Raw genomic sequence first — 25,187 nt, forward strand, 5'->3', positions numbered from 1 at the left:
GTCTTTATATCTTTTTGATCTTCTTGCTCTCAATGGCCAGTCAGTGTTGGATTGTAACCTACTTGAACGCTTTAATAAGCTTTGGAAGTGTGTAATTCGCCCATGGGAATCTTTCCACAAAGATAGCCCACACAAACCGCCATTTAGAGTACTCCTTAAAGAAAACTTCAAGTCGTACCATATTGCGCATGTCTTAAACACAGTAAGTGTCTTCTTTATACTCAGACTTGAGCATTTCATCTTCAGATGGTCTAATATCATAACTAGGTGATCCCTTCTTTGCCGCATGAAAACGATGGGCTTATATTTACACCGGTATATGCTCCATACATCAAGGGTACCTGTAAGCAGCTTTTCAAATGGAAGCCAGCAGGCTTAAATTCTGTTGATTTTCGCATACTCCTTGCACAGGATTATTCAAACCGAAACGACGTTTGGGAGCTTTGGGCAGGTGATCGCGGTGTCAATCGATTCTATGGACTATTTTATCTTGATTTTGAAAGGTAGCATTACACGCCATATCGATAGGGCCATCGAAACAGGTTCCTCTGATGATCCCCCCACTGCAAATTCGATTGCAGAGCTGTTTTGGGATCCAGAGTGGAAGACGCCCATTGAAAACTTGGCAGCACATCGCGACACTGATGATTCGATAGCATATACAGCCGTCAGCAATGGTGGCTGGCGGTTTCTTAGGTTGCGGAGAGATAAACTGACCCCTAATGACGTCAGAGTGATCTCAAACATCAACAAATCCATTTCCGACGGTTGCACCCAAGATGAGGTAAGTAGGAATATCCAACCATAGTTGCTTGGAATGGCCGCACCCATTAAAAGGGCATGGGAAAAGCGACAAAGGCCCCTCCAATAAGCTGAAATCTCTGAAAATTTATTTCTTGCTGGCTGCATCTGCACTCTTTCCTGACCCAAAAAGCCGAGACTACAGAATAAAATAAAACGCTGATAACCTTACCATGGCCCCGGAGTAGCTTTTTGTAAACTTATGAATGAGTTCTTGAGATCTCTGCTCCCAACTATCCAGAGTGCCCATCAGCTCAGATTGCGTCCCAGCCCAATTTTTTTCTATTGAACGGCGTGACCCTTTAATCATTGCCCCAATTCGAACGAGATACTTTTTCAGAATTAACTCTCGTTGTTTGAGGAATGAAATGTTCAAATCTGAAGGGGATACACCGCGTTCAAGGTTCCTTCGTAAATAGAGGTCGTAGTCTCTCACGATGCGTGTAATCAGATCGGATGTGGAGATTCCCTGTGTCCGTTGCGTTGGCAAAAATCTTCCCTGAGCCTTGATGCTGGCATAAACATCTGAAATGCCTCCGGCCGCTGGATATGGGGTGGCATCTTGGGCAACATAATCGATCTACGATAAAAAGAACCCTTCACGTAACCTGATGCTTTTCCAAAAAATCACTGGTGATGATCCAGGGTGCCCCCTCAATGACCTCGTCAACCCATTTGCAATGTCGTACGCATTCGTAGCGTTCACGATCGGTTAGCACGGTCTTTCCTTTCAAGGCATGGGTAAGCTCGTCGTTGCAAACTAGGATTAGAAAATATGGCAATCATGTAACAAGGGGAGTCGATCGTGGCGGTTTACAAACAAACTCGCATTCCAATCGGCAATTGCGATAAAAAATACCTCCAGCAATCAAGTACGTGAATGGACGCAGTTTTTTCGCTTGCTCCAATGCACGAGCATGTCCAAAATGGAAGAGATCAAATACCCCATCATAATAAACCCGAACAGGATGCTCAGGGTCATAACCCTTTTTTTCCCTGGCAACGACATTGCCATCTTCGGAGAACTCAGAGGGAACCGGCTCTGAAGGTTTATTTTCTTGCAAGTGTGCTGCTTTGGGGCCCAATTGGTCAGGAATTGCAGGAGTAAAGCGGGATATTGCTCGTTTGCCTCTACGGAGCTTAGCCATAAATATGATTTTACACTTTGGACCAAAATTTTATTGCAAGCTTAAAACGCGGGGAAAGTTGTGTGACATTTTACATAGCCAATATATGAGGCAGTTTAAGGGCAATTTTGGGCCCTAACGGGCCCAATGGCGGTTGCATGTGTTGCTCCCTAAAATATTCATACCGCTCCAATGGCAATTTAAATCTCTGAAAGTCGATCCAAAAACATCGATCCATGCCCCAATGTCTATGGAATATGCAAATTGCAACAGCAAACGGATCGCTATCAACGGATGGCTGTACTTAATGGCACTATTGTTTGTGGTCAAAAATGGGGGCAGTTTTGTATAAAGTTATGATTACAAATTTCGGATATTCTCCTTTCCTCCGGCTTTTGCCTGTGTACCGCTAGTGCCATACAGTGCTTGAACAAAAAGGGCTTGACGGATGGACGAGATGAGCTTTGGTTTAAAGTCACAACGAATTTCCATTTCGGAAATCGAACGATATGCCCCCCCTCCCGCCAGTCTGGCATCAATGATGGCATTTGCTCTCTTTTCGCCGATCCCGGGGAGCTTTTTTATAAGGCAGGTAGAGCCTGAATTCGCAAGAAGCAAAATATAGTCATCCATCAAGCTCTCCGATCCAGATCCGTTTTTCAGCGTTTCTTGAATAGAGCTCCAGAGCGAAGATGCTATAGTTGTTTCTTCAGCCTCCAAGTCATCATTAAAGGTCCCGATTTGCCTTCTTCGCTTTGCCGGCTTTACAGGAGATGCCATGTTGTCGATCTGTTTAAATGCTTTGGAATTTTTCTTCTCACTGGCTATGTTGCTTGCATTTGCACCTAGTTTGGCCTCCAAAATTGCAACCCTTTGAGAAAGCTCAAAGTTATCCTTAATATCGGAAGAAAGCGACGTGGCCGGCGGAGTGCTGATCAATGGCGATGGCCTTCTAGCTTTGACATCTCCTTTATGCGGCATCTCGTTTATTACGGGACTGTTGGTAATTTGCCTACTTTTGGAAGCAAAATTTAGAGTGTGAGTAGTCTCTGCCAAGTGTTTAACACTTGGCGAAACATTTGCCACAATAAGCGCATTTGAGCAACCGCCAAGCGAATCCTGGTTTTGTTAACGCACATGAAATACCTGCAGAAGCCTAGTCAATTTTGAGTCTCGATACGGAATTCGAGGGGATCCAGCATTTAGGGCGTCCACAACATTTGACAGTACAAATAGCGACTTGTTAATGGAGCCGCTTTATACCATTCGAATTCCGATGTTTTCTGCCCTCCGGTTATCCTCGGAGCCTGCAAGATCAATTAGATGCAATTTGGCAAGACGATGGGCTCTTCGACGAGGGGAATGCCACCCGGCTCCCTGGATTCCTGATTCAATCTACAACAAATAAAACCACCAAAACGCCATACAGTTACAGTCAAGCAGGAGTGTGACCTGCTGGAGTTTGGATTTAGCTTTGTTGAGGCCGACTTGCGATGTCTTCGGGCGGTCTCCCAGTGGCTGGCAAATTYTTCAAATGAACAGACGCGGACATTTGTAAGATTAGAAATAAAGATGTTCTTATTTTGATCTTCTCTGATCTGCAGGTCTAATCCGGAGCCCGTAAGCAGGTCATAAACCTTTTCATTGTAAATCTCCAGAAAGGAGATCTTGAAAATGACATCCGAGCTATTGGAGGAATCAAATAATTCCTGCAATACCAATGGAATCAAACCAGGACTGGATGGGGTTCCTTCCATTGTAAATGTTTTCCCGGCGCCCGTATTTCCATATGCAAAAATGGTCATGTTGATGCCTAGCAATGATTAGACAGGAGCAACGTTACCTGAAAGCAAAGAGGAAAGCATCGGTTTTATCTGCAATCTAAATAGGGCCGAGTTTGAGGTTTCTGGTTCGTAACATCCATCAAAGGAAAACATCAGTGCCTCTGAGGCATTTCTTGGATTTGCAATTTCCGCCGAGTTCTTTCCCGTCATCCTAATTGCAGATACTGACTCTGTTTCCCGCTCCAAGGCAAGAAATGGCCGAACACGCAGTATTACTCGAACCTTTGATGTCGATGGTGGAACAAAAGATCCCCTTTGCGGAGGGATTGAAGATGGCGCCCCTAGGAAGGGATTCTTCATCGAACAAATTGAATGGACTTTCAATAAATTTTTGCCTCCAAGCTGCTATTAAATAAATTGCAATTGTTTAGGACAAGTTTGTACGAGATCCCTTTGCCCGCAATAAATCTGGCCCTGACCCACGGACATTTGATTTGGAGCTTGAATCTTTTGTATGTCAGGTCAGGTCAGGTCATGTCATGTCAGGTCATGTCATGTGATGTTATGTGTTGCAGCTTTTCCATGACAAAGGAATAAACCCGCATGTGGTAACTATCCAAGTACAGCACAAAAATCCCTTATTGCGGCCAAAAAACAATGCCCCATTGTGGTACAAAAATACCTTATTACAGTACCGGCCAACTATTTTGAAAGATTTACTTAGTTTCCTTGATGGGAAAACAAAGATCTTTTGAGCGCTACACCAAGAAGAATGCCGGCTTTGAAAAAAATATAAACCTCAATAATCCTTAAAGCTGCTGAGGAAATTGATTCTGCCGACAGCTCTTTAGCCTTTGAGGTAAGCCTGTCAAGATTCGTAAATGTTTGGAAAAGCTCCAAAAAAACCTTCCTAGCCTCAGGCCAGGTATCCATTGATGGTGGAGATAAATCTAGTTCCTTCCAAATCCTTCGAAAAATAATCTGGAGCGTTTCGAGAAAGTGCAATATCCTTTGAAAGATAACTAAAAATCAGATGGCGACTTTAACTTACTCTTTTCAAATGCCTTGAGGAACGAAATCGTCATTTCATTAGCTTGGGAAAAAGAAATTGCTGTGCATTTTCCCCCCAAATATGAAAAAGTCTTTTGAAATTTTGGGGAAAATTCTTTCTTGCATTGTTCAAAAGAGAGCCCGGATGAGAAATAGTTTCCAAATTGGCCCTTTGATGAGGAGTTCCTTTGCGGACCATGAGAGTTTGGTGTGGAGGAAAATCCAGCATTCTGAATAGCGTGTGCTGCTAACGGGATTTCAATTTCATTGATCGTGTTTTTATTTTTCTGTTCACGGATCTTTTCGGCAATGTTTTCGATGGATTCCTGCTGAGCCATTGATTCTGCCACCGGGGATTCGCCAACAGATTGCTGTCTCGGAGATTTTACACACTTTGAAAAGTGATTTTTGATATGAAAATTATAAATAGACAAAGGCATCATTTTTGGAGAGCAGCATATCTTTGTAGTAATTCCGATCATGTGCAAGGGACGACAAATTGAAAGGTAAATCAAAATAAATTCCCAACTTTTTGCTACACAATTAAATTCGTCAAAATTGCACATTGTAGCGGTTTCTTTAATAAACTGCAAGATTGGTCTATCCAATCGCTTTCTTGATGAGCTGCAAAACTGGCATATTAAATCATTTATGCAGCATATCTATTCTGATCTTTTCATTATTTTAACATTGAGTACTCCTTTAGGGTGTGGTTGAATATCCTTGAAGCTAACATCGTTCTTATGCGAAGTTTTTGCAGCGAATCCTAGTTGAGTCAGAGATATAGTGTCATTAGAAGATGGATTCTTTTTATTTCTTGACGATGATATTACTATTGAACTCGGGTCCATCCACTGTGGCCTCCTGGTTACACAAATGTTGGCCTCAAACTGAGGAGGAATGGGTATTGACATAATGCCATCTTTATCGCTATCCAGAGCGTTTGGAATTTCTGAAATGATGTATTCAATGGCCCTCTAGCATAAATATACACGTATATTGTACCTGCAATTGATCCAGAGTAATAGGTTCATCCTTTGTATGCTCGTCTTTTGTTACATACTCAATCATACATGGGAGTGAATAAGATACACTTGGTAGGAGTAAATGGAAGCATAGCTTGATCCCAGCGGGTGTGTTGTGCTCCAAATATTGATTGGCAATGAGCGAGGCTAATCGGTCCATTGGGTTGTAGTTTAAGTTTTTAATAAAATTTATTGCCTCTTCTCTGCAATGTCCGTTACCCTGCATACCACCCTTGGGCCGATCAACGTAGAGCTTTATTGCAAAGAGTGTCCTAAAACAACAGAAGTATGATTAAGCCTTTTATGTTCCAAAGAATTTTCTAGCATTATGTGCAAGTTCTTACTATAATAGCTGCATTTTCCATAGAGTTATTAAAGACTTTATAATTCAAACTGGAGATCCCACTGGATCGGGTAAGGGCGGAACCTCCATTTGGGGCTCCTCTTTTCAAGACGAGATACATGAAAATCTCAAGGTATGACATAGACTATTTCTTCCCTTAGCATGACCAACCCGGCGTTATCAGCATGGCTAATTCGGGTCCAAATACGAATAAAAGCCAATTTTTCATAACTCTTTCGCCTCAAGAACACTTGGACTCAAAATACACCGTCTTCGGGAAGGTAAGCCCAAGCTAACGCATCAACACTAAGGTCGCTGATAAAGGAATGGATGTAATCCGGGCGATAAACGACACTCCTGTTGATGAGCGTTACAGGCCTGTTTCCCCGGTACTCATTGAGAATGTAACTGTGCACTCGAATCCTATTGCGGATCAAATTTTAAATTGTAATAAAATTTAAAGATTAAGTTTGGATACGCTTGGAATAGTCGTTTTTTCCGTCACCAATTAATATGGCACTCATATCACTTGCAAGAGCATTCTCAACAAAAGCACCGAAGAGTTCAATTGCTCCCATAAAGACAGTTGCAGTTATCGGATTTGGCCAAATGGGGCAGGGGATTGCCCAGTGCTGTCTATCTGGTAAACATCAATGGTTACAACATTAGCATTAACTCCCCTTTCAGTTCGGGTTTTTGATCCCAATACAGAAAAGTTGGTGAAGGGCGTTGAATCTTTAAAAGAAAAACTTGGCGAGGATCCCTCTGCAACTACAAGTTCAGACGTTGGAGAAAGTATTGCGCTTCAAGATATTATTAACAGAATATATCAGGGAGAGAATATAGACGACACAATTAAGGGCGCAGACTTGGTTATTGAGGCAATAGTTGAAAGCCTCACGGCCAAGTTGGAGCTTTTTTCAAGTATTTCGCGGTCTCCTGTTTTGGCGCCACATACGATTCTTACTTCAAATACCTATTCTTTGAGTATCTCCAGGATCGCACAATCTATCATGCCAAAGCGGGAGCTTTTCGGATTGCATTTTTTCAACCCGGCCCCCAAAATGAAGCTCGTTGAAATAGTGAGAGCAAATGAAGAGGCCAACCCCGAAAATGAGCATGCAAACATCCAGCTTTCGTCTCTTGTGGAATTTGTCAAGCGTCTTGGAAAAGAGTCAATTGTGTGCAAGGATTCTCCAGGGTTTGTTGTCAATAAGCTTCTTATCCCCTATTTGACGGACGCAATTCGTCTCCTTGAAGAAAAAGTAGCATCTAAAGAGGATATTGATAAGGCCATGAAGCTGGGCGCTGGATATCCCATGGGTCCGTTTACGCTAATGGACCTTATTGGATTAGATACCATCAAGAGCGTTATCGATGGATGGGCTGCTTTGGATAAGACCGGCCAATCACTAAGACCCTCCCCTCTTTTGCAAGCAATGGTCCAGCAGGGAAAGCTTGGGAAAAAGTGTGGCGAAGGCTTTTATTCGTATGCAAAAAAGCACCGAGTTTTTTGAAAATAAAAAGCGGGCCCAAACTGCGACATTTAAAGTCTTAAACATTCCGCATAAATTTTATTTCAACCTTCATGTCCAACTCATCACCTCCGCCGCAACCCCATTCAGGCGCTCCCGTATATGCACCTGGGATCACATTTAATAAACCAATGAGCGTTGTTTTTATTGGAAGTATTCCTTATGATACGACTGAAGAGCAACTAATGTCTTTATTTAGTACGGTTGGGCCAGTGCGATCTCTTAGACTTGTCTTTGATAGAGAGACTGGGAAATCAAAAGGTTATGGATTTTGCGAGTACCACGATACAGAAACAGCAAGGTCTTGTGTTAGGAATCTCTCGAACTACGAGCTTAATGGGCGAAACCTTCGTTTGGACTTTGCAGATTCCATGCTTGGAGCGCCCAAAGAGCTAAGAAAGGAAAACAAGGCAGCTAGAATATATAGACCAAATTCTGACTATGGCGAAGGATCTCAGGGACCTTCCTCATCCTTTTGGGATCCCTTCTCAGCAAGTGGGTCTGGAGGTCCTCCCCCTCCTCCTCATCTTTCGCAGCCAGTCATGATGCCCATGATGGTGCCCGGAAGCGGGCAAATGGACAATGGACAACAATGGCAAGGAATACCCCCGCCCCCTCCCCCTACATCAATACCCTATTTTCAGCAATCTTTTATCCCACAAGCGGGACCGGCCTCGCACATGATGGGGCATGCTGCGCCACATGGTATCTTTCCTCAGCAAAATGTGCCGCCCTCCTTTCCAATGCACTCTGGAGCGGCTATCCAATATCCTGTTAATGGCCCCATCTCTTCGTTCCCCCCTCCCCCTCCGAACTTTCAAGGCGGGCAGTATCAAGAAATGCACCACCAACAGCAAATGTTTGGCTCGCAACAGCCCCAGCACGTTCAATTTGAGCTTGCACAACAACTACCACCTCCACCGCCGCCTCCTCCTGCCGCTTCGATGACAGCGTTGGAGTCACTGCCTCCAGATCAGCTCTTCTCATTGCTCGCACATATTAAAAATTTGACACAATCTCAACCCTCACAAGCCAAAGACCTTTTGGGATCCAACCCACATTTGACCTATGCTCTTTTTCATATTCTTTGGAGAATGGACTTAATTGATGCCCAAACAATTCAAAGAACCATTTCGGCCTTGAGTGTAGGACCTCCAGAGGCGTCCGGTGCCAATACTGTCGAGCTAAGATCACAGGATCCTAGAAAACTTCAAGCCTCAGACCCATTGAAATCAGATCAACAGCAGGCACTATTAGAGCAAATTCGAAGAATGACCCCGGAGCAATTAGAAGCACTTCCTCCTGAACAGAGAGAAAAAATTTTATTATTAAAAAATAAGGTTTAAAATTGTCCAAATTGCTCTTGAGAGAATTGGACAACTCCAGCGGTTCGGTCCGGCATCGATACAGGCCACACGAATTGACGCTTTCCAGTAATTTGCATTTTGAAATTTCATTTATTTTGCGACTAATGGTCCCACCCCCCTCCATTTTAGCTCATTATCCGCAAACCGCCTTCAGCACCGATAAACATGCAAATACTTTTCTCTTTACATCGGAGTCTGTGGGCGAAGGCCATCCTGGTACCGACATAGCCTTACCACTCATTAATTTGATAGATAAGATATGCGATCAAATATCCGATGCGATTTTGGATGCCTGCTTGGCTCAGGATCCTAAATCCAGAGTAGGAGTGGAAACCGCGGCGAAGACAGGAATGATTGTGGTGTTGGGGGAAATTACCTCAAATGCCGTTCTTGATGTCCAAGCACTTGTTCGCAGTGTTGTCAGAGACATTGGCTATGACGATTCATCAAAAGGTATGTTTAGCCGGTTTATTAGGTAGGGTTTGACTACAAAACGTGCAGCGTATTATCTGCCATTGAGCAGCAATCTCCAGATATTGCGCAGTCGCTAATGGGACATTCAGATATCGACGATATTGGCGCAGGCGATCAGGTATCCTTTTTCGCACCAATCGATGCAGGGACTCATGTTTGGATATGCAACCGACGAAACACCTGAGCTGATGCCGTTGACGGTAGTGCTGGCCCACAAGATCGTTGAGGCACTTGCAGTTGCAAGAAAAACGAAACAAGTTGAATGGATTCTTCCTGACTGCAAGTCTCAAGTGACCATTGAATATGAGATGCAGGATGGCGTACCTGTGCCGCTACGAGTGCATACCATTGTCCTATCTACCCAGCATTCGCCATCAATCTCGCTTGCCGCGATGAAAGAATCATTGGAGATGGAGATCGTTAAAAAGGTCATTCCCACCCATCTGATCGATGAAAGGACAATACTCCACATTCAGCCATCAGGAAAGTTTGTCATTGGTGGGCCGCAGGGAGATGCGGGCCTCACGGGAAGAAAAATCATTGTTGACTCATATGGAGGGTGGGGTGCCCATGGTGGTGGTGCCTTCTCCGGAAAAGATCCCACCAAGGTAGATCGGTCTGGAGCATATGCTGCCAGATGGGTAGCAAAATCCATTGTACATGCCGGTCTGGCCAAAAGATGTCTCATCCAAGTAAGCCATCAGGGATGGCTTTTAACCAATAGCTTTCGTATGCGATTGGAATTCCCGAGCCTCTTTCCATATATATCGAGACATATGGTACTGGTAAGCTTTCCAATGCCGAGCTCTTGCGTGTTGTGAAGAAAAACTTTAACCTCAGGCCTGGTGCAATTATCAGGGAACTTGATCTGCTAAGACCAATTTATCAGGCGACTTCGTGCTATGGCCATTTTGGTAGGGCTCAATTCAGCTGGGAGGTACCAAAAGAGTTGTCATTGGCGGATTGAGTGTGACAATTTCCTTTGCATTGCTAATTATTTTAAAATTAAAATTTTTATTCGACTTTTGATTTGCCGCCAATTTAATCAGCCCCAATTGGGGAAACCTGCTAAAGATGTCGCCTCCGCTCCCCCCTTCAAAGCAAGGAACGACATACAGTAGGAAGCCTCTCGCAGACATTTCAAACAAACTTATATCTAAATCTTCGCAATCAAAGAAGAGCTATCATCCTCACGAAAACACAGACAGTGATGATTTATCTTTCGAGTTGGGGACATTTCAACAACTCAAGAATTTTCCCACGGATCTTCCTGACACGTCAAATGATCACATAAGCTATATTGACGAGCTAAATTCACTTTCTTTCTCTCATTCTGAGGATTCCTTGGATATGCTTCCTGAAAAATATCCTGCAAAACAGATGACAAACACCAATTCGCGGCAAAAGGTTAGCACACTGAATCCCACAAAAAAAACTACGGCAAATACACTATCTTCGGTAACCTTCACATCAAATTCCAAGCCCCAAAAGCCATACAGAGACCAGGATTCCGGATCTTCCGCTATTGCCGATTATTTGCTTTTGAAGGCCAGATTTGAATCCCTTAGAACAAAATACGACATGCTACTGTCAGAGAGCCAGGAAAAAATATCCACACTGCAGGCGGAAAAGCTAGAATATGAACAGAAGGTCAAAGATCATGATTCAATTTTGAAGCACAAAATTTCGCAACAGCAACAGGAATTTTCTCGTCAGCATAAGGAAACCTCGGATGCCTTTGAACAAGAAAAAACTCGGTTGGAAGAGAAAATTTCTGCCCTTCAATCAGAGAATTCTGCTCTTTCCCTATCGCTAGAGGGCGAACGACAAGAAAACGCCACTCTTCAATCGCATCTCCAACAGTTAAGGAGTTCTTTGGCACAGCATGAAGAAAATGAGGTTATTCTGAAATCTGAAATTTCTAGACTTGAATCCATTCCCACRTGGAAAACCCCGTCGTCATCATCATCTAGAGTATCTGATCCTGGTAGCCTCCATGCACAAATCCGGGCCCTTGAGGATGCGCTTACAGCAGAAAGGCACCTTTCCGCGGCAAAGCTTTCCGCTGTTCGCCAGGAGAATGAAGAAGAGCATGAGCAGATCATGCTATTTGCAGAGGAGAAAATACGCTCGGATATGCATGCACAATGGAAACGACGCCTCTCCCAGATCAAGGAGTCGTGGTCGCTTAAAAAGCGCTCTCTTATCAACAAGGTTACCAAGGCCTTTGAACGGAGGTATGGTCATTAGTTTGGTTGCTCTTCATGTTATCCTATTAAGCCCGCGCTCTCTTTTGTTTCTCTGACTTTTAATTTTTTGTTTACCACTAGACTGACCGAACTCTCTGCAGAATGGGAGCGCGAAAAAAGCCTGCTTCTGGCCCGGTTACGAACAGGAAAGCCTTCTTCCGCCACAAGATATCATCGGTCGTTTGATCCTAGTGACTCCATAGCTGATGACGATTTTTTTTCTGATTCATTCAAAATAGACGGAGAGGAAATATTCGAGGACCGGGATCATTTACTTGGGGGGTTCAAAAGCACTGACCGTGATCCTGGCTTTCGACGTGAGACAGGTTACCAGCAGCTATTTAGGAGTCCATTGCTGCGAAAGACACCACATTTTATGTCCAGGTCCAGGATGCCCCCCTCAACTACAGAATAAATGTAAACCCAGCCCTAGCCCTAGTTCTCCAAAATATGCAACTATTTATTAGATCTCCGCAGCAAGGGCGCCGAGGTCGGTGTCGGAAGAGATATTGTCCGAAATAAGATCTTCTTCGTCTAGTTGCGAAGAGGACCTCTTTCGAGGGGCGGAAAGCTCCGTAATGTCTTCTAAATTAGTAGATTCATCCGTGTTGACAGATCCAAGTGACCCTTCATCTAGATCCACATCTCTATTATAATTTTCCTGGTCCTCAGCTTCCAACTGGGCCAGGAAGTCTTCGTCTTCCTCTGCTAATGGCAATGTAGCCTCATTCATGGGAATCCAGTCATATACGTTCCAAAGATATAGGGTTTCCGGTTGTCGTTGGAAACTCCATATAGAATCCCAGAGCCATTGAAGGCGCACGATGGCTACTGAAGATCCCCTGCGCGCTCGCACAAGCCTCGCTCTTTCCGTTTCCGGCTACCATAAAGAATGGCCACTTACATTGGACGCAACTAAATGTGTAATTGAGAAAATAGAGTCGTCTTCTTCCCCAGTCTCATTGGTATCGTCAAATGTGAGCATGTAACAGATTGCACCAAATTCACTTGCTCGGCGCCAAATCTCCGAGCTAACCACAGGGAGAATAAATCTCAAGTACGTACCGTGTAGGATCTACGTTAAGGGGAATCACACCCGTAAATGCGATAGAAACGCCAGCAAGAATGCGAGACTTGAGCGCCGGTAGCAGCACCTTGGGTCAATTTTGCAGGATACCTTCATATCTACACCATTGGTCGCGGCACATGAGGGCGACCCAAAGAGCGAAGACGGAGATGAGAGCACGTTTGCAGCATCTCCACCACCACCCTCGATGATGCGCCGAATGACGCGGTCATAATTACGGAAAAAAGCGCATGTAAATCATCGAGGATCTGCTCAATGCGGTTAAACAAGGTCTCGTCAGCCTTCTGCGTCGTATAGTCGACCCAGAGGGTGTTGGAGGACATTGGGATGGATATAGAATGCTTTTCAGAGAGGGCTGAATCAGCTTGGTCTATTTGCGACGGGTCCGTCTGTAATACGGCGTGTGAATTCTCTGGGCGAGCAGGTTGTTGTTGCCAGTTGATATCGCCGGTGTTTGAAAAGAAAAAGTCTACAATAAATCAATGCCCATACATGGACGCACGTGAATCAAATTGGGCGAGTGTGTCCAAACATCTGACCTATCATCGAGAATCAAAACCATTGCATCTTCACAAGGAAAAATTCTCGAGAGCTCCTTTTTGGTCCAGTCTATGATAAAATCTCCACTAGATGCCCTTTGTATGGTCTCTGGTCACAATTCGGTCGAAAAAAAAGGTCCCTGTAGGATCAAGCAGCCGAGCTACGGCTAATCCGTAAGAATGGCTGCCCATCGTGTATATGTGGAGCTCGAATTTCTTAGAAATTCGTTCTAAAAAGCCATGGACAGTGTTTCTGCAGGAAAGTCGGGATATTGCCTACCTAAGCTTAATATAGTGGGGAATCCCGCTTTCATCGTCTTCAAGAATAACCCTGTGAATATCCATTTCCTTGCACAGCGACTCGGAGGCGGGTTTATTCTCTATGAACCAGGAATCAACGAGAGAGCTCGTTGTGGCATGAACCAAAGTCTGATCCAAATCGACAACAAGCGATAGCTTCCGGGCCTTTATGAGTCGTGCTGCTGTGGCGCGCTCCAATCTTTGCGCCTCCTGGAGAGAAGGAAATTACGTCTTACAGAAAGGGAGACAGAAACAGACATTGGTGCCGAAGAGCCCGATACAAGTTCGATTGTTGTTCTTCGATCAGCAAACAGCTCCGCGCTACATGCATAAAGATGGCGTGTCCAAACCTCGTAGAAAGATCATTCCCGCATAGGGCACACATTCCGTTCACCTGAACGTCATGAGTACAAGGAGGATCCAAAGCTTCAGCACGCGTAACAGGGTCATTCTGCTCCGTCACTATATTAACTTTGTCCCCATCAAGGTCCTGGACATGTTGTTCGTATTCGGGGACCGGAGGATCTTCACGGCGGGTGCCGCTATTGGTATCCATTAAATTTTATTAAAAAAGGCGGGAATAGGCCGCTCTCTCTTTCCTTTCTTGTTCAGCTATGTGGGTCTTGATGACAGCAATGTGAGCATCAATTGCAGGATCAACTTGTGAATTTAGCTTCTTGGCCTTCTCAGCTTCCAATAATGCTGCAGAATATTCATGCATGCCATCAAGGGCAATGGAGAGGCGGAGAAGTCCCTTGACGCTTGAAGAGATTAAATTCTATCGTCAACTAGTGATGGGTACCTTGTTTTCATTTGCAAGCCTAATATTATCGCCATACGCCCCAAGCTTATTATTGACAAGAAGAAGATTTAGCAAGATCGACGTGTAAAGTTGCGAGGTGACGTGAAACTTTTTCAGGTATCCATGAGCCCTTGAATAAAGCCTAGCAGCTTCTGCAAACGAGCCTCCGCCATATAGCTCATTAGCTTGTAGTTTGATAGACTCTGACACATTCACGGCTTCTTCCACAGTCGTGGGCTCAGCATAAAAGTCTAGAAGCTCTACCTGATGACGATAAAACCATAAAAGCATACATCAAAAATAAGGGTAGAGTTTGCGGGAATCGCTGGTGGAGATCCTGTAGCTCCGTATGCCATTTCTGGCGCGCAAATAAGGTTGCTGCGCTCAGTGCGATGCATCGTAGCAACTCCCAAATCCCATCCCTTGATGACCTCGCCCTTGCCAAGAATGAAGGAAAATGGTTCCCCGCGAGTGCGACTAGAATCAAAAGTAGAGCCATCTGCTAGTAATGACCCGGTATAATGAACAAGCACGCGGTCTCCCGGCTGTGGAGACTTTTCCAAAGGTGCGGCTCGTATGATTTGCTTACAAAGTCCCTCTGCAATCTCGATTTCCATTTTAAATAGTAAAATTTACACCGTGCCGATGCGATTAATGATTTTTGATGCACCACATGGTTCGCCCAACCCTGTTGACATTAAAATTACTTTCAAGTTCTAGAAAATTGGATAAATCTTCCCACGGGCAGCGTGATGGGACCATGTAGCTCTACATTTAGGGCTCTCTTGAAAGGACTTGATAGTGCAACATCCGACAAGATCTGGGAGCTGAATCGAGATATTTTATAGCTTTCTCTGGCATGTAAATTTCTCTTTATGTGTCGAAAAGCTCGACCTGAAAGACTCGACTCGAAACCCGAGTCTCTTTTTTGGTCAAAATCAATCAGAAAAGTCATCTGATCAAGTAGCTGGTTCCAAGCATGTTTAAAAACCTAAATGGGCCCACTCTAAGCTTACGTGTCACTTTGTTGGCTCATGGTACCTTTGTTATTTGATCATTTATTGATACAACCCACCATTTAAGACATTGATAAGTAGTTCCTTGAAAATCCAGCCTTTAAGAATAATCTGCGCGAATGATCTATTAATGAATCACAATTAAGTCCTTTAATTTGGAACGGATAATAAACTTGTGCCTTTTAGTTTCTATTTATACTTTAGATTTTGGTTCCTTGTACTTACCAACTGTATGCAGCTGGAACGGATGGACCGATGGAAAAGAAGAAACTCTAACCCTAATTTGAAATTTAGAGGCATGCTGGGATCAAGTGAAATGTACCCTGGACTTTGACTCAATCGATATATTAATTTGTCGCATTAAAGAGATAAAGAATTGAGGCCCTCATGTATCACTTAATCTTCCAAGTTGTCAGAAAGACTATGCAAAAGTTTACATGGCTTAGCGAGTCGGCGTGAATATTTAATGATAAAATACAGAAGGAATTAAACCAATATCGACGTAAAGCCATCTGTTTTGGTCCCCTGAAGAAGCCCTACAATCACCCCAAACAGCCCGACTGCAGAGGCAAAAATTTCTATTAGAAGCACTTTCAAGAAAATAGAATGATTCTGTGCGTCTGCAAGCGCAACAGACGAGCCGGAAATTCCAACTGCGATGCCGCAAATAAAATCACAAAACCCGACAGTCAACCCACCCCAGAATATGGCGAATCCTGCGGTAAATCAAATGAAAAAACCTGTGTAAATATTTGTCGGCGTAACTGCGTATAGCCCCGAAATCCGCGTGGAAAATACAATGGCAATGACAAGCCCGTAAATGCCGACCGCTTCGCAAAAAAGGATTGAAATTAGATTTTTCATCTTGATTCGGTGGTCGCGAACGGCAGCCCCAGAAAGAGTCGATCCAACGATCCAGATTCCCCTAGAAATCAATGGAAATATGTACCAGGCCGCACCGACGACAGACAGTCCAATACATGCTGCTATACCGATTGCAGCCCAGTAGTAAGGATGAACTTGCAGCAGAAATGAAGCCACATCAAAATATTCTATTTGCCCCGTAATAAGCATATAAGTGCCAAAGAAAACGACAAATGTAGTGACTGCAACGAGGAGCGAAGTGACTTTGGACATGAAATTATAAAATCGAAATTTTTTGATTTATTAAAATTACGAATTATATTTTCACCTGCGCACTACAGTACCAGCTCCTTGATAGCTCCAAGCGAAAGATCGGACTGCCAAGCAGGCAATGGCATTGCATCCTGAATTTTCGACTCTTTTTCTTTTGAGGAAACCAAGATATCATCGCCTTGTGAGCAAATCAGTGCTCTTAATGATATCAACTGCCCTTCCCATTCTTTGATACTTTCTCGCAATTGCTCGTTGGCAGAGTTTTGCACCTATCTTATAAAAAGGCAGTTACTTGAGGAAGAAGTCTATTTATGCGCTCTATTGACTCTGTCAAGCAATCTATTTGAGCTCGAGCTTCAAATTCCGAATTAGACCACGTTTGTATTTTTTCTCTACTTTCATCAATCAACCTTTTCATAGAGTCGCATTGGTCAAAGACCTTTTCTTTTAAAGCTTGCTGTTCAAGTTTAATGCGATCAATTGATGTTTTCAGTTCATTAATTTCCTGTAACAGGCGATCCGATTCAGACTTCAAAAATGGCCATCCAGTGATCCAATTTTTAAACAAATTCTAATGGAAAAAATCAAGCACCATTGTGGGTACCGTTACATAGGAAGCAATCAATACAGAGGCTCCGCCAGCTAGAGTTCCCCAAATAAGAATGTCACTCCACGGTGTTGTGTGATTTCTTTTTGAATAAACAACTCTTTCAGGTAGCTTTGGTTGTTTTTGTGGAACGTCTTCTTTTGGAAATGCAATTATTTTTTGTTCTTCCGATGAATTTACTTTGTTTTTATCCTGTGGATTTTCTTGTTCAGGGTATGCTCGCTTAAGTGCCTCTTCAACCTCTTCCGATGTAAGCCCCTTCCCCTCGAGAAAAGTAATTCTTTTGGATAGCGGCGATGACTTTACTTTGGCATCCATTAGAAATGATATTGCCTGAGCCAAAAGATCTTCCCTCATTCAGAGATAAATTAAATTGCAAATCAATTTGTAATTTAAAACGGCAAATGTAAAAGCACGCTCAGACGGACTTGATTGGCAGCATTCCAACTGCACATCCAACTGCACATCCAACTGCACATCCAACTGCACATCTCGAGATAATGCATAAATGATAGCCACAAATGGAAACAAAAAACATGCTTTTGGCTATTTGTCGATCATAATTCCATCTCAGATTCATGGGGTGAATGAGGCCAACGAATGAGCACCGATTTTAACTTTATCTTAATCGGTGTGTATGTAAAGAGCATAGATCGATCGCATATTAATAGGCGATTTTTGTTGGCACATAATTGGTTGCGAAACCCGTCTTTTACTATTTTTTACTGAAGCTTACCCGAATCTCGTGAGAAGGTAAAATCTGGTATTTATCGAGCGCCAATCGAGCAGCATTTGCGAAAACATCATTTTCATATTCTACAAACGCAATATCCTTTTTGGAGGGCACCAGACGAACTTCTTTGAACCCAAGGTGGCTCGCGAAGAGCGAGTTGAGCCTTTCTTCCGGGGCTTCCAAGGAGGGGATGTTCTGTACAAATAAAATTTTGCTTGGCAGACCCAGGTCAGCACCAACACCAATTGAGCCTAAAATAAAGCCAACAATATTACCAATCGACTGGGACGTCGAGATTTGATGCAACAGTTGTGACCTGGTTGGCTTCTGGATCGCAGACTGGCTCCCTATAATAGATGTTAGACACTGCAAAGGTACTTTTGTATTCATCTTGCCTAGAACGCTGCTCTTCATAATCTTGGTCCTTTTTTGAAGAAATGTAGGATTTAAACCGAGCGAATCGCACAACAATGGGCTTGTGCAAGATTATGCTTCCTTGACGAGCAACAAGAGCTTTTGAGGCTTCTTCTACCGAATCGAAAGCAACAAAAGCTTGTCCCTTCATTTTCATGTTTTTTTTGATTTTGATATCCAGAATCTTTCCAAAGGGACAAAATGCGTAGAAAAGCTCCTTTTGGAGCAGGGAAATCGACGATTTCTCATTTAAATTCTGGACATAAAGAGTTGACGAGGGAACGCCCACAAAAGTGCCCTCGCCGGCAACGATTCCGGAAGTCGGTGGAGCCATCGAGGGGGGCGCAGAATATTGATGAGCAACTGTGGACATTGAAAATTTTTTATTTTAAATCCTTTTTAAATACAATTCATGCAGCATCTTCAAAGCAACTCGGTTGTGGCCTCGAAGCTTCCCGCGTTTCCGAATGGTGCTGGGATATCTCGTCTCTCGCAAGACGTTTTTGAAAGCCAATCTCCTTTTGTTCTTTGCAAAAATTCATTGCTGCACAATTATGTGTTCTGCTGCACTGGAATTCCCCCCAACGAAAGGGTAATTCCGTTTCTTACCGTAGATAATACTTGCCGGGATCATTGAGAAATACGGTGGGCTTCTTAGCAGGCATCTGACCAACAGAGTTACCCACTTGCTCGCTCGAAAGGCAGAACCCACAGAGAAATACAAAGTGCCCTGTTTATCTCCAACTCCTAGATGGCCGTTTTGACGTTGAAAATTCCGGTCATCCACTGCGATTTTATTTATAAAGTCGATTTGACAGGCTCGGCTTCGGTACCATTTAACCCTTGTGATTTTAGGATGAACTTTTGCATAATTTCAGGATCAAGCCTTTGACTGGGGTGTTAATTTGTATCACCGGCCTTCCGTTGGAAACGAGAGAGGCTCTTAAAATGCTGATCGAAAACAATGGAGGCTCGTATTCGTGTGATCTTACACGCTCATGCACCCATTTGATTGCCGAGGTAATTTTGGCATGTGCCTTTTGTAGTGCTTTGATAATGGGCCAAAATGCACCTATGCCGCCAGATGGAACATTCCCATTGTGCGTGTGCAATGGATTCACGATTCCATTTCTGCGGGAAGTTTGAATTCGCCCATTTTTCATGTAGACACGGTATGTGATGACACCCATTTGGTGACATTGAATCAACCAACCGTCCAACAAAATCAACACCAAATGCCTGCTTTATCAGACGCACAAGCAAAAATATTTTCAGGCCTAGTTTTCAGCAGCACTGACATTGAGGAATCCAAAGTTTGCTATTAGGATTTTCTTATCGATAGAAATTAAAGCTGGCAAAACTGGTGCGCATCCATGGAGGAAATTTCGTCGCAAACAAATGCACCGGGATAACAATTTGTCCGTGGGAGTTTTGCTCTTTTGTCCAAGGCTCTTCATATGTGACCGAACATTGGTTTGAGATGGTCGTTCAGGTATCTTTGCTTTGCAATATTTCTTCAGAGGGAGCTTTTTATTGATCCAGAATCTTCGATCTTCTTTCGCCCATTTCGGCTATATGTGGATGTTGGGTCGAATTTTATTTTTGCAAACAAAATATCGATATCTCTCACCGGTTTTGAAGGGCTGGAAAGGGATTACATCACAGCATACTTGAATTCGATTGGGTGCTCATCGGTTCATACCCATCTTACTAAAAATATGGATTTACTTCTTTGTGTCAATGGAAGTAAATCGTTGGGCACCCCACAGAGCCCGGAGCTTAGCGAGTCTTTGGTTAATTCTCAAAAATACATTGCCGCCTGCAAATGGGGCCTACCGACACTTGATTTTAGGTACACGTGAATTTGTAATTTTTAGGTTCGTATTTGGGGGGGCCCATATAAACGACCCGGCCGCTTTGGATGCCTTTATTTTGGGCTCTAAAAAAAACTTCACCTCTTTGTACAGGAAAATTGGACAGCCAGACCGACAGACCGATCATTGTGTTACGAAGAAGCACGATTTCTTGCCTAGCCCTATTCCGATCTCATCCCAGGAGCTACATTCTAACGAAGTTGACTTTTTCTTTAAATCAATCACAAGCTTTGCAGGAAATTCGTCTGCAAATAACGTCGACCTCCACCATCAGCCTTTAAAGGACATGCCCGATTCGCCGCATTTGAAAGCGAACAACAAAAGAAGGAGCAGCTTGCTTTCTAACGAAGATACACGCTCCAATATACCGGTTTACAAGGAAAACGACGTGTCTTCAGAATATTCGTCCCCAACATTTTCTCAAGATTTCAAATCCAATATTGCATTTGGGCTTCATCGAGCTGGGCTGGCCTTTTCTGATCTCCCTAACCGGGATCAAAAGGCAAGCTTATCCCTATTCAAGGGATGTGTAATATGTTTCTCTCAGCGTCTTTGGGTAATTGACTGGGCTATTTATTTATGTGTTAGCATCGACGATCCGAGTACGTTGATATTGTGGAAGAGCGTGGTGGAGTTATCACATGGTCGTTTTCTTCGCAAGTCACTCATTTTGTGCATCGTACACTTGGAATTATTGATTCACATAGAGGGCGCAAAAGCGGAGGAAAGATTTCGCGAGTTTAGGCTTGCCAAGAGCAGAAGTATTCCGATCGTGTCCCCTTGGTGGATTTTGGAGGTACATTGACACTTTTGCTGACGTTTTAGTCAAATGACATGTGCTGCCTATTGCCCACACAGGCATATCCCCATACATATGACCCCATGCGCAGTCTTCAATTTCACGTTCCCGAGTCTGAAGATGCCACTGCGAATTCGGTTTGTAAAACGACCGGCATGCCAGCCCCCTCAGCGCCAAACGATGCACCAACATTTGTCCACTTTTTGGACCAAATCCTTCAGCAGAGGAAGGATGCATGTCCCATTTTGTATTCTCCATCTCCATTTGTCGGCGATGCTAACCCCATCACCTCGGAGCCAGAAGGCGAAGATTTTTCCTCGATTCTGCTCAAAAACTCTGCCAAACGTACCCATCCATCCAATTGAAGTAACTGTAGACCTGTGTACAAATTCGATAAAAATATCGTACGACCCGGGGCCCCTTTTCGCCAATGCCGTTCATCACAATGGCCAAGCGTTTGTATCAAATTGTGGTGGGCCCAAAAATTAAGGCTCCAAATTTCGCTGTTAATAATAAATCCCCCTTTAATTTTACAGAAACATACATGGAGTGGGCCCAATATCGCAGGCTGCAGATCGAGCGCATCTCAAACTTGTCCGGAGGCAGCATGATCGAGGTGCTCCTGATAACCAGCATGTTTCATGTAACATCGTTGCGTCCTTTCTTCTAGGCATCAATTTCCTTTCTCAATGTGATTCTTCCCACATTGGGGGTCAAATGGTCCACATTTTCGCCGCTTGCTAGATTGTGCATGGAGAATTTTTTCATCGTCGCGCTTCATGTTGTGATCCTCGTCAACCCGTCCTTTCTTTTGTACTTTTACGCATTGATGTTTTTTTGCTGCTTGTTTCTTTTCTTGTGCTCAAAAAAGCGATTTTTTACTGGGATCCCTCATTCCAACTTTGAGCTTTCCACTGTTAGAGCATCCATATTTTTCCAGACCTATCTTTCGATTTTTGCGGTCGATTTTTCCGTTTATCCTCTCAGATTTGCAAAGACCGAAACGTACGGAATATCATTGGTATTTGGCATTTGTTACATTGTAGATGGATATTGGCGTCGGGTGCTACATCGGAATCAACGCCGCCAACGCTAGCTATCGAAACCTTAGAGCGAAAAGCACCACGCATTTGGCAAGCAAGCCTTCCACAAACTTGCTGCTGCGAATTGGACCCCTTTTGGCGTTGAGCCTATTGCGACTAATTTCCCTCAAACTTGTCGGATATCCAGAGCATGTCTCGGAATACGGCATCCACTGGAATTTTTTCCTCTCCCTTGCTATGATTGCCTTATTTTGTGATCTCATCCGCAGATATCTTCCGCCATCGTCTTTTTATTTTATTGGTAACGACTTTTCATTTATCTTCAGGTCTTGGCTTGGCTATCTCTTTCCTATGCGACATCATTTTCTATCTTTTTGATCTTGTTCCCATCATCCTGTCCAATGAAATAAGGCCCGTTCGCTTGGATTCGTTTACCGACTTTGTCTTAATGAATAAGGAAGGAATTGCTAGCTTACCCGGTATTGCTTGCAAAAAATTATTTCTTAGGCTACATTTCCATTTACTTGATCATTTATGGATCGTGTTTTGGCAATAAGAAGATGTTTTTGACGCCATTATTCTTGATGGCATATTTTTTCTGTGACGCCTTTGTTGCGACAGCCTCTAGACGTCTTTGCAATTGTGCATTTGTATTTTGGGCCGTTTTTTTTCTATTATACCACTCTATTCTCTCAACCACAATAAGATCGTGTTTGAATGCTCCATCAGAGCGGCCCATGAAAGAAGGAGCTCCAAAAATACCCAACATCCAATTTGGAGATGCTCTTGTTGAGGCCATCAATTACTCGCCACTTGTTACATTTTTATTTGCCAATCTGTTAACCGGCCTTGTTAATATGACCATACAAAGCTTGTTTCTAAGTCAGGGTTTATCGTGTGTACTTGTACTTTTGTATGGCTGTATAGTTGGATGTGTTGGGCATTTTTTGAAGCTCTATTATGCAATAAAATGAATTTTTGGCGCCTGCATGCGTGGAAGAGATGCAAACGTATGTTTGTTTGTAACATTTATTTATACAATCAAAGTCTGGCAAAGAAGATGTAAAGCAAGTTTTTGGGATGCACTTTGGAAAGGAAGTGTAAAATTATTTTGAAAAACTGGCTGTCGTTGGGGCCGATAATATGTCGCATGTTTGCAAGTATTTCGCTTCTAAACTCCAACAACGAACAGTCGATGGTCGAAGATACCACGAAATATATCTTTAACCATGCATTTGCTTCATCCAATCTGTCGGTGGCATATAAATAATGGCAGATTTGAAGCATTCTTGAGGCGTCTCTTAAAGCGCTGATCGATAGGCCATGGCCAGCAATCATTTGATCCTCGTTTTCCATAATCAAATTTTCAAAAAAGCCGATCAAAGAATAAGCAATGGTTGATGAACACCGCAATGTTGAGGAAAAAGACTCCAATATCGGCCTAAACGAAACCAAATCAAGTTCGCTAAATTCCAAAGGAAGATAGGGAAATTTGACATTGTGGAAACGGCTGGGAGAGCAAGAAAACAGCGTTTTCTGCGATGATTTCTTGGTATGCAGCACAATAAAATCTTCAGAAACGTCTGCAAGGCGTGGGATAGAAATGGGCAAAAAGGTTACGAAAGCGTTATCTGCCGAAAAGATCCCCTGGTCGCCCATGCACGAAAAAAGCTTCATGATGGAGCAGGTTTCTGGAATCTGGAAAGAGGTCCCTGTTTTTTTAAACTCTAAAACCCCGATTTTCTTATGATGAGACTCTGCATCTTCAACTTGAACGTTTACACGTGTTGCCATTGAGGTGGAAAGACAGTGAGAATTTCCAGAAATCGCCGTTGAAAGCATAGATGGCTTTAAAAGCCGCAAAAAAAAATATCTACAATGCACAGGAAGCCTATCCCATGTGGATGTTTGGTGGTTAGCAGCGGAAACATTGTCCTCTGTGTCCATTTGAAGGTCAGGATACCCTATGTCAGGGTGAATTAACTCTTCACCGATGGGATACGATGCCACATATAACAATGGCAGGGAAATCGGGTAGCTAATACGTTAATTAATGCCACAGCCTTACTTGAAAATATCGAGGTCGGTCTTCTTCATGAACAGATATCCAAGGCTCCTTGAAAGAGAAGATTGGTACCGAGAATTGTTGAAGAGAGACCTCAGAACGGAAAAATGGAGGATGTAGTCAAAATCTGGAATTTTGGCATTTAAATTGTGCCATCTTTTCTGATAAGCCAGGATGGAGGCAATATCAATAGAAGACAGGTTGATGCTTTGTAAATACGTGAAAAATTTAACCAAGCCGGTCGAGGGCCTTCCAATATGGGCTAAAGAGGTAACCGTAATAAGGGTTTCAAACTGAATCATCAAAAGCGTGCAAATCGATTTAAAGTTGAACGAGGATGTAGAAAATGAAAACGAAGGGTCCAAAATGATTTTTTCATCACTCAGGGTGTAGAACGGATAGTCCAAAAGAGAATATACATATCTAAGACAGTAATAAAGGAAATGGAATCTCTGCGGCAGCTCGTTAGATTTAGACTTCAAGAAATACAAAACTTTGGAAAACAAATAAGCCGTCAGACAGGCTATTGAACAAACCAATGCTTGTCCCAAAAAAAATTGATTGGCAATTGGGAGATGAAACCTTGCCGCAATTTCATTAAAAAATTGATTGCCACTATAGTGAGAAGAATAAAGCAGCCTTTTCAGCAGTGCAAACTTGGGGGATTGTCTAAATATATCATCGGATAGTGAAAAGAACGACTCAACATGGTGATAGTTGGGGCTATAATCAAAGTCTAGCCCAATGTTCCGTAAAAGCCAGCATACTTCGGAAGGCACATACTCTGCCAAATCATCAAAGCGAAAATTATCTGTTTTCGAATTTACGTTGTAAAATACCAAATTAAAAAGGATGTCCATTCGAATAGAATACAAGGCCGTGTTTTCCATGATTATGGGAGAGATCAGCTTTTCGATTTGTGAAAATTTTAACGGCCTGCTAAAGGAACACATGCACAGCGATAGCAAAAGCGGAGACACCACAGTAGGATGGTTCAAGATTATCCCCTTGTTAGT

The 25,187-nt window shown here is 43.2% G+C and overlaps 18 protein-coding genes across 18 annotated transcripts; 8 read left to right on the forward strand and 10 right to left on the reverse strand.

Moving 5' to 3' along the window:
* Positions 1 to 808, forward strand: DI09_75p10 (putative alpha subunit of mRNA capping enzyme; the record flags this gene model as incomplete). The annotated part of the gene is made up of 3 exons (XM_013381332.1): positions 1 to 202; positions 268 to 451; positions 504 to 808. Coding segments are annotated over 3 exons (691 nt in total), but the record flags the coding sequence as incomplete, so codon positions are not given.
* Positions 809 to 940: 132 nt separating this feature from the next.
* On the reverse strand, positions 941 to 1,949 carry DI09_75p20 (uncharacterized protein; the record flags this gene model as incomplete). Its single annotated transcript, XM_013381333.1, has 3 exons — positions 941 to 1,381; positions 1,410 to 1,561; positions 1,661 to 1,949. The coding sequence occupies 3 exons, from the start codon at positions 1,947 to 1,949 to the stop codon at positions 941 to 943; spliced, it is 882 nt and encodes a 293-aa protein (XP_013236787.1).
* A 339-nt stretch (positions 1,950 to 2,288) lies between these two features.
* On the reverse strand, positions 2,289 to 4,201 carry DI09_75p30 (uncharacterized protein; the record flags this gene model as incomplete). Its single annotated transcript, XM_013381334.1, has 6 exons — positions 2,289 to 3,047; positions 3,075 to 3,167; positions 3,192 to 3,323; positions 3,362 to 3,741; positions 3,772 to 4,114; positions 4,157 to 4,201. 6 exons carry the CDS (start codon positions 4,199 to 4,201, stop codon positions 2,289 to 2,291), a joined length of 1,752 nt encoding a protein of 583 aa, XP_013236788.1.
* Positions 4,202 to 4,734: 533 nt separating this feature from the next.
* Positions 4,735 to 5,833, reverse strand: DI09_75p40 (uncharacterized protein; the record flags this gene model as incomplete). The annotated part of the gene is made up of 4 exons (XM_013381335.1): positions 4,735 to 5,424; positions 5,452 to 5,568; positions 5,596 to 5,739; positions 5,768 to 5,833. The coding sequence occupies 4 exons, from the start codon at positions 5,831 to 5,833 to the stop codon at positions 4,735 to 4,737; spliced, it is 1,017 nt and encodes a 338-aa protein (XP_013236789.1).
* A 162-nt stretch (positions 5,834 to 5,995) lies between these two features.
* DI09_75p50 (peptidyl-prolyl cis-trans isomerase) lies at positions 5,996 to 6,619 on the forward strand (the record flags this gene model as incomplete). Its single annotated transcript, XM_013381336.1, has 5 exons — positions 5,996 to 6,073; positions 6,102 to 6,263; positions 6,292 to 6,411; positions 6,442 to 6,577; positions 6,600 to 6,619. The coding sequence occupies 5 exons, from the start codon at positions 5,996 to 5,998 to the stop codon at positions 6,617 to 6,619; spliced, it is 516 nt and encodes a 171-aa protein (XP_013236790.1).
* Positions 6,620 to 6,783: 164 nt separating this feature from the next.
* Positions 6,784 to 7,647, forward strand: DI09_75p60 (putative 3-hydroxyacyl-dehydrogenase; the record flags this gene model as incomplete). Its single annotated transcript, XM_013381337.1, has 1 exon — positions 6,784 to 7,647. One exon carries the CDS (start codon positions 6,784 to 6,786, stop codon positions 7,645 to 7,647), a length of 864 nt encoding a protein of 287 aa, XP_013236791.1.
* A 149-nt stretch (positions 7,648 to 7,796) lies between these two features.
* On the forward strand, positions 7,797 to 9,011 carry DI09_75p70 (uncharacterized protein; the record flags this gene model as incomplete). Its single annotated transcript, XM_013381338.1, has 2 exons — positions 7,797 to 8,172; positions 8,503 to 9,011. The coding sequence occupies 2 exons, from the start codon at positions 7,797 to 7,799 to the stop codon at positions 9,009 to 9,011; spliced, it is 885 nt and encodes a 294-aa protein (XP_013236792.1).
* A 125-nt stretch (positions 9,012 to 9,136) lies between these two features.
* Positions 9,137 to 10,473, forward strand: DI09_75p80 (S-adenosylmethionine synthase; the record flags this gene model as incomplete). Its single annotated transcript, XM_013381339.1, has 4 exons — positions 9,137 to 9,485; positions 9,512 to 9,624; positions 9,653 to 10,198; positions 10,231 to 10,473. 4 exons carry the CDS (start codon positions 9,137 to 9,139, stop codon positions 10,471 to 10,473), a joined length of 1,251 nt encoding a protein of 416 aa, XP_013236793.1.
* Positions 10,474 to 10,580: 107 nt separating this feature from the next.
* On the forward strand, positions 10,581 to 12,170 carry DI09_75p90 (uncharacterized protein; the record flags this gene model as incomplete). Its single annotated transcript, XM_013381340.1, has 2 exons — positions 10,581 to 11,743; positions 11,837 to 12,170. The coding sequence occupies 2 exons, from the start codon at positions 10,581 to 10,583 to the stop codon at positions 12,168 to 12,170; spliced, it is 1,497 nt and encodes a 498-aa protein (XP_013236794.1).
* Positions 12,171 to 12,218: 48 nt separating this feature from the next.
* DI09_75p100 (uncharacterized protein) lies at positions 12,219 to 12,488 on the reverse strand (the record flags this gene model as incomplete). Its single annotated transcript, XM_013381323.1, has 1 exon — positions 12,219 to 12,488. The coding sequence occupies one exon, from the start codon at positions 12,486 to 12,488 to the stop codon at positions 12,219 to 12,221; it is 270 nt and encodes an 89-aa protein (XP_013236777.1).
* Positions 12,489 to 13,311: 823 nt separating this feature from the next.
* DI09_75p110 (uncharacterized protein) lies at positions 13,312 to 14,237 on the reverse strand (the record flags this gene model as incomplete). Its single annotated transcript, XM_013381324.1, has 4 exons — positions 13,312 to 13,437; positions 13,499 to 13,634; positions 13,662 to 13,891; positions 14,076 to 14,237. The coding sequence occupies 4 exons, from the start codon at positions 14,235 to 14,237 to the stop codon at positions 13,312 to 13,314; spliced, it is 654 nt and encodes a 217-aa protein (XP_013236778.1).
* A 9-nt stretch (positions 14,238 to 14,246) lies between these two features.
* On the reverse strand, positions 14,247 to 15,100 carry DI09_75p120 (FKBP-type peptidyl-prolyl cis-trans isomerase; the record flags this gene model as incomplete). Its single annotated transcript, XM_013381325.1, has 2 exons — positions 14,247 to 14,459; positions 14,777 to 15,100. 2 exons carry the CDS (start codon positions 15,098 to 15,100, stop codon positions 14,247 to 14,249), a joined length of 537 nt encoding a protein of 178 aa, XP_013236779.1.
* A 1,598-nt stretch (positions 15,101 to 16,698) lies between these two features.
* Positions 16,699 to 17,561, reverse strand: DI09_75p130 (peroxisomal membrane anchor protein; the record flags this gene model as incomplete). The annotated part of the gene is made up of 3 exons (XM_013381326.1): positions 16,699 to 16,905; positions 16,929 to 17,207; positions 17,247 to 17,561. The coding sequence occupies 3 exons, from the start codon at positions 17,559 to 17,561 to the stop codon at positions 16,699 to 16,701; spliced, it is 801 nt and encodes a 266-aa protein (XP_013236780.1).
* Positions 17,562 to 17,907: 346 nt separating this feature from the next.
* DI09_75p140 (uncharacterized protein) lies at positions 17,908 to 18,763 on the reverse strand (the record flags this gene model as incomplete). The annotated part of the gene is made up of 3 exons (XM_013381327.1): positions 17,908 to 17,952; positions 17,980 to 18,171; positions 18,260 to 18,763. 3 exons carry the CDS (start codon positions 18,761 to 18,763, stop codon positions 17,908 to 17,910), a joined length of 741 nt encoding a protein of 246 aa, XP_013236781.1.
* A 478-nt stretch (positions 18,764 to 19,241) lies between these two features.
* Positions 19,242 to 19,580, reverse strand: DI09_75p150 (uncharacterized protein; the record flags this gene model as incomplete). The annotated part of the gene is made up of 1 exon (XM_013381328.1): positions 19,242 to 19,580. The coding sequence occupies one exon, from the start codon at positions 19,578 to 19,580 to the stop codon at positions 19,242 to 19,244; it is 339 nt and encodes a 112-aa protein (XP_013236782.1).
* Positions 19,581 to 20,130: 550 nt separating this feature from the next.
* On the forward strand, positions 20,131 to 21,428 carry DI09_75p160 (uncharacterized protein; the record flags this gene model as incomplete). The annotated part of the gene is made up of 2 exons (XM_013381329.1): positions 20,131 to 21,036; positions 21,090 to 21,428. 2 exons carry the CDS (start codon positions 20,131 to 20,133, stop codon positions 21,426 to 21,428), a joined length of 1,245 nt encoding a protein of 414 aa, XP_013236783.1.
* A 464-nt stretch (positions 21,429 to 21,892) lies between these two features.
* On the forward strand, positions 21,893 to 23,080 carry DI09_75p170 (phosphatidylinositol-glycan biosynthesis class W protein; the record flags this gene model as incomplete). The annotated part of the gene is made up of 4 exons (XM_013381330.1): positions 21,893 to 22,084; positions 22,110 to 22,407; positions 22,433 to 22,585; positions 22,614 to 23,080. The coding sequence occupies 4 exons, from the start codon at positions 21,893 to 21,895 to the stop codon at positions 23,078 to 23,080; spliced, it is 1,110 nt and encodes a 369-aa protein (XP_013236784.1).
* A 67-nt stretch (positions 23,081 to 23,147) lies between these two features.
* DI09_75p180 (uncharacterized protein) lies at positions 23,148 to 25,061 on the reverse strand (the record flags this gene model as incomplete). Its single annotated transcript, XM_013381331.1, has 2 exons — positions 23,148 to 24,144; positions 24,265 to 25,061. The coding sequence occupies 2 exons, from the start codon at positions 25,059 to 25,061 to the stop codon at positions 23,148 to 23,150; spliced, it is 1,794 nt and encodes a 597-aa protein (XP_013236785.1).
* Positions 25,062 to 25,187: the final 126 nt, after the last annotated feature.

The sequence above is a fragment of the Mitosporidium daphniae genome (assembly GCF_000760515.2).
Source record: "Mitosporidium daphniae strain UGP3 chromosome Unknown contig-75, whole genome shotgun sequence".
NCBI lineage: Eukaryota > Fungi > Microsporidia > Mitosporidium > Mitosporidium daphniae.